This window comes from Lichenostomus cassidix, chromosome 29 (genome assembly GCF_008360975.1).
Source record: "Lichenostomus cassidix isolate B80296 chromosome 29, HeHo_3.0, whole genome shotgun sequence".
Lineage (NCBI taxonomy): Eukaryota > Metazoa > Chordata > Aves > Passeriformes > Meliphagidae > Lichenostomus > Lichenostomus cassidix.
Genome location: NC_139509.1, coordinates 1,105,952 through 1,112,236, shown reverse-complemented (window position 1 = coordinate 1,112,236; position 6,285 = coordinate 1,105,952). Strand labels below are relative to the sequence as shown.

Below are 6,285 nucleotides of genomic sequence, written 5' to 3'. Positions count from 1 at the left end.
CGGACACCACAGATTGGGGACACCACGGATGGCCGATGCCAGCACTGCCTGACGCCATGGCTGACAGGTGACACCATGCCAGGTGACACCACTGATGCCTGATGCCACCACTAGCCCCATCCAGGACTCTGCTAGTCCCACCCCAGACCCCATATCAGTGTCCAGACCCTATATGAATGTCCAGACCCTATATTAATGTCTGATCCCCTATATTCATGTCTAATCCCCTATATTAATGTCCAGACCCTATATTAATGTCCAGACCCCTACATCAATGTCTAATCCCCTATATTAATGTCTAATCCCCTATATTCATGTCTAAACCCTATATTCATGTCCAGACCCTGTATTAATGTCTAATCCCCTATATTAATGTCTAATCCCCCATATTAATGTCCAGACCCTATATTAATGTCTAATCCCCTATATTCATGTCTAATCCCCCATATTAATGTCTAATCCCCTATACTAATGTCCAGACCCTATATTAATGTCGAGACCCTATATTAATGTCTAATCCCCTATAGTAATGTCCAGACCCTATATTAATGTCTAATCCCCTATACTAATATCCAGACCCTATATTAATGTCTAATCCCCTATAGTAATGTCCAGACCCTATATTAATGTCTAATCCCATATATTAATGTCCAGACCCCTATATTAATATCTAAGCCCCTATATCAGTGTCCAGACCCCCATATTAATCTCCAGACCCTATATTAATGTCAAATCCCCTATATCAAAATCAGGTCCATATATCGATGTCAGGACCCCGTTAGCCCTGCCTGAGCTCATCCAGAACAATCCGTGTCCATATTAGCCAATTTTGGCCCCATTAATCCCCATTCTGACCCCATTTGTCCCCATTTTGATCCCATTAATCCCCATTCTGACCCCATTTAACCCAAATCAGATCCCATCCATTCTGGTCCCATTTATCCCCATTTTTTATCCCATTTATCCCCATTTTAATCTCATCTATCCCCATTTTAATCTCATCTATCCCCATTTTGATCCCATTTATCCCCGTTTTGACCCCATTTATCCCCATTCTGACCCCATTTATCCCCAATCAGATCCCATTTAACCCCAATCAGATCCCATTTAACCCCAGTCAGATCCCATTTATCCCCATTTTGGTCCCATTCTGACCCCATTTATCCCCATTTTTAATCCCATTTATCCCCATTCTGATCCCATTTATCCCCATTTTAATCCCATTTATCCCCGTTTTGACCCCATTTATCCCCATTCTGACCCCATTTATCCCCATTCTAATCCCATTTAACCCCAATCAGATCCCATTTATCCCCATTTTGGTCCCATTCTGACCCCATTTATCCCCATTTTTTACCCCATTTATCCCCATTCTGATCCCATTTAACCCAAATCCGATCCCATTTATCCCCATTTTGACCCCATTTATCCCCATTTTGACCCCATTTGTCCCCATTTTTAATCCCATTTATCCCCATTCTGACCCAATTTCTCCCCATTTTGATCCCATTGATCCCCATTTTTTAACCCATTTATCCCCAATCTGGTCCCATTTATCCCCATTTTGACCCAATTTCTCCCCATTTTGACCGCATTTTTCCCCACTTTGATCCCATTTATCCCCATTTGTTATCCCATTTATTTTGGTCCCATTTATCCCCATTTATCCCCATTTTTACCCCATTTATCCCCATTTTTTATTCCATTTATCCCCATTTTTTATTCCATTTATCCCCATTTTAATCCCATTTATCCCCAATCCGACCCCATTTATCCCCACTCTGCTCCCTCACCGCCCAGCCAGCTCCATCCAACCCCAATCAGCTCCCGCCTGACCCCAATCAAGCCCTAATTAGCCCAAATTTCCCTCCCCACGTTGCCATGCTGACCGCGCGGTGGCGCCCCCCAGCGGCTCGGAGGACCCGGAAGCGGCGCCCGTTGCCGCGGTAACGGCGACGCTCTCGAGGGACCGAACCGGGACCGAACCGGCACCGCTGGGACCGAACCGGGACCGAACCGGCACCGCTGGGACCGAACCGGGACCGAACCGGCACCGCTGGGACCGAACCGGGACAGAACCGGCAGCTCTGGGACCGAACCGGGACAGAACCGGCAGCTCTGGGACCGAACCGGGACAGAACCGGGACAGAACCGCGACCGCTGAGATCGGACCGGGACAGAACCGGGACAGAACCGGGACCGGTGAGGCCGGACGGCGACCGGTGGGACCGGAGCGGTCACGCTCGGTGGGACCGAACCGGGACCAGTGGGACCGAGCCGGGACCGAGCCGAGACCGGACCGGGACTGCCAGGACCGGTGGGAACGAACCGTGCCCGGTGGGACCGAATCGTGACCTGCGGAACCGAGCCGGGACCGGACCGGGACCGCTAGGACCGGTGGAAACGAACCGACACCGGCGGAACCGAACCGTGACCGGCGGAACCGAGCCGGGAACGGACCGGGATTGCCAGGACCGGTGGGACCGAACCGTGGCCGAACCGTGACAGGCGGAGCCGAGCCGGGACTGGACCGGGACCGCCAGGACCGGTGGGACCGAACCGGGACCGGTGATACCGAACCGTGACAGGTGGAACCGAGCCGGGACCGGACGGGGACCACCAGGACCGGTGGGACCGAACCGTGCCCGGCGGAACCGGACCGTGCCCGGCGGAACCGGACCGGGACCGGACCAGGACCGGTGAGACGAAACCGGGACAGGCCGGTGGGACAGAACCGCCACCGGACCGGGACTGACCCGGTTCCGGTGGGACAGAACCGGGACTGACCCGGTTCCGGTGGGACAGAACCGCCACCGGACCGTGTCCGGTACCGGCCGGGCGGCGCTCGGTGTCGCCATGGAGCCTGACGCGCTCGTGCAGTGTCCGTACGACCGGAACCACCAGGTGCGAGTGTCCCGCCTGCCATATCACCTGGTGCGCTGCCAGCAGGTAAAGCGGGGACAGGGGACAGGGGACAGGGGGACACGGGGACATGGGGACTGAGGGGACATGGGGACTGGGGACATGGGGATATGGGGACAGGGAACACAGGGACATGGGTACAGGGGACATGGGGCAGGACAGGGGACAGGAGAGGGTGGACACGAGGACAGGGGGCATGGGGACAGGGAGAGGGGGCAGGGACACAGAGGGACAGGGGACAGGGGGACAGGGGAACAGGGGACACGGGGACACGGGGACACGGGGGGACATCGGGGGACACGGGGACAGCGGGGACAGGGGACAGGGGAACAGGGGGACAGGGGACAGGGGACATGGGGACAGGGGACAGGGGGACAGGGGACAGGGGAGGCACGGGGACTAGGGGACATGGGGACATTAGAGGGGACATTGGGAAACATTGGGGACACGCGGGGACCGGGAGGACACGGGGACAGGGGGGACACGGGGACAGGGGACAGCGGGAAACGCGGGGACATCAGGGACAGGGCGACAAGGGGACTGGGAGTGACACGAGGACAGGAGGGATCTGGGGACTAGGGGACATGGGGACTGGGGGACATTGGGGACACGGGGACAGGGAGGACACGGGGACAGGGGACACGGGGACAGGGGGACACGGGGACAGGGGGACAGGGGGACATGGGGACAGTGGGGACACGGGGACAGGGGAGGGCCACCGGGGACAGGGGGGACACGGGAATCGAGGGACATCAGGGACTGGGGGGACACGGGGACAGGGGAGGGGACATGGCGACAGGGGGGGACACGGGGGTTGGGGTCTCCGAGGGGTCAGATTTAGGGTCCAGGACCTGCCAGGACCTCACCCGATGTCCCCTCTGTCCCCTCCCCGCTGTCCCCTCCCGCCGCAGAACAACCCGCAGGTGTCGCGCACCTTGGCCACGTGTCCCTTCAACGCGCGTCACCGTGTCCCCCGCGGCCACCTGCGCGGCCACCTCACCGCCTGTCCCGACAGACTGCTGCTCGAGGTGCCCCCAGGTAGGCGGGCTGTCCCCGGGTGTCCCCAGGTGTGTCCCCAGGTGTCCCCAGGTGTGTCCCCAGGTGTCCCCAGGTGTCCCTAGGTATGAGGGGTTCTCCCCAGATGTCCCCAGCTGTGTCCCCAGGTGTCCCCAGGTGTGTCCCCAGGTGTACCCAGGTGTGTCCTCAGGTATGCAGGGTCCTCCCAGGTGTCGCCAGGTGTGTCCCCAAGTGTCCCCAGCTGCCCCCAGGTGTATCCCCAGCTGTCCCCAGGAGTATCCCCAGGTGTGTCCCCAGGTGTCCCCTGGTGTCCCCAGGTGTGTCCCCAGGTGTCCCCAGGTGTCCCCAGGTGTGTCCTCAGGTGTGTTTCCCGGTGTCCCCAGGTGTGTTCACAGGTGTGTCCCCAGGTGTCCCCAAGTGTCCCCAGATGTCTCCAGGTGTGTCCCCAGGTGTCCACGGGTGTCCACAAGTGTGTCCCCAGATGTCCCCAGCTGTGTCCCCAGGTGTGTTCACAGGTGTCCCCAGGTACACGGGCTCCTCCCCATGTGTCCCCAGGTGTCCCCAGGTGTGTCCCCAGGTATGCACGGTCCTCCCAGATGTCCCCAGGTGTCCCCAGGTGTCCCCAGGTGTGTCCCCAGATGTGTCCCCGGGTAAGCGCGGTCCTCCCAGGTGTCCCCACGTGTGCCCCCAGATGTCCCCAGCTGTCCCCAGCCGTGTCCCACCCCCCGTCCCCTCTGTCCCCTCTGTCCCCTCAGACTCTGGGGACACCGCTGGGGACAGGAGGACATGGGACCCTCCCCGCGCCTGGCAGCCCCCCCCGTGCCGCGAGGACTGGGACGCAGGTGAGTGTCCCCAGGTGTCCCCAGGTGTCCCCAGCTGTCCCCAGGTGTCCTCGCCCCCCGGCGGTGTCACCTCCCCCCGGGCTGGCATGTCGCTGTGGTGTCACCTGGTGTCACCTGAGCAGAGCTGCGCGAGCTGGAGCTGGAGGAGCCACCGCCCTTCATCCTCAATGTCACCAAGGGGGACCTGCCTGTCCCCTGCCACAGGTAGGAGCTCTGGGGACAGCGGTGGCACTGCCAGGTGTCACATCGGGTGGGTGGGAGTGTCCCCAGGTGTCACATCAGGTGTGTCTGAGTGTCCCCAGGTGTGACAGTGAGGTGTGTGAGTGTCCCCAAGTGTCACATTCAGGTGTGGGAGTGTCCCCAGGTGTCACATTCATGTCTGTGAGTGTCCCCAGGTGTGACAGTGAGGTGTCTGAGTGTCCCCAGGTGTCACATTCGGTGTCTGAGTGTCCCCAGGTGTCACACTGAAGTGTGTGAATGTCCCCAGGTGTCACACTGAGGTGTCTGAGTGTCCCCAAGTGCCACATCCGGTGTGTCTGAGTGTCCCCAGGTGTGACACTAAGGTGTCTGAGTGTCCCCAAGTGTCACTTGTGTGTTTCTGAGTGTCCCCAGGTGTCACACCCGCTGTGTCTGAATGTCCCCAAGTCCCACACTGGATGTGTCTGAGTGTCCCCAAGTGCCACACTCAGGTGTCTGAGTGTCCCCAGGTGTCACGCTGAGGTCTGTGAGTGTCCCCAAGTGTCACACCCGGTGTCTCTGAGTGTCTCCAAGTGTCATAGTGAGGTGTCTGATTGTCCCCAAGTCCCACACCGACTGTGTCTGAGTGTCCCCAGGTGTCACACTCAGGTGTGTGAGTGTCCCCAGGTGTCACATTCAGGTGTGTCTGAGTGTCCCCAGGTGTGACATTCGGGTGTGTGAGTGTCCCCAAGTGTCACATTCAGGTGTGTCTGAGTGTCCCCAACTGCCACACTGAGGTGTGTGAATGTCCCCAGGTGTCACAGTCAGGTGTGTGAATGTCCCCAGGTGCCACACTCATGTCTGTGAGTGTCCCCAGGTGTCACACCCGGTGTGTGTGAGTGTCCCCAAGTGCCACACTTAGGTGTCTGAGTGTCCCCAGATGTCACACTCAGGTGTCTGAATGTCCCCAAGTGTCACTCAGGTGTGTCTGAGTGTCCCCATGTCCCACACTTAGTTGTCTGAGTGTCCCAAGTCCCACACCCGGCTGTCTGATGTCCCCAACTGCCACACCCCGCTGTCCCCAAGCCCACCCTCCCTGTCCCCTGTCCCCCCAGCTCTGACCCCTCAGTCCCCCCGGAGGGAATGTCACCGCGGCGACCCCGACCGGCCACCGCCGCGCCCCGGATGGTGACAGCGGGAGCCAAGGCGGTGACAGCGCCACCCAGGGCGGTGACAGCCACACCCAGGGCGGTGACAGCGCGGCCCAGGACGGTGGCCGCGGGGACAGTGTCGTCCCGGGCTCGGGGGGTGGCGGGGGTGGGGAGGG

General features: G+C 59.6%; 1 protein-coding gene across 1 annotated transcript; it reads left to right on the top strand.

Annotated features, from left to right (window-relative positions):
- Positions 1 to 2,745: 2,745 nt before the first annotated feature.
- LOC146425791 (gametocyte-specific factor 1-like) lies at positions 2,746 to 6,263 on the top strand (the record flags this gene model as incomplete). The annotated part of the gene is made up of 5 exons (XM_085041084.1): positions 2,746 to 2,949; positions 3,834 to 3,960; positions 4,695 to 4,781; positions 4,904 to 4,985; positions 6,074 to 6,263. Coding segments are annotated over exons 1-5 (579 nt in total), but the record flags the coding sequence as incomplete, so codon positions are not given.
- Positions 6,264 to 6,285: the final 22 nt, after the last annotated feature.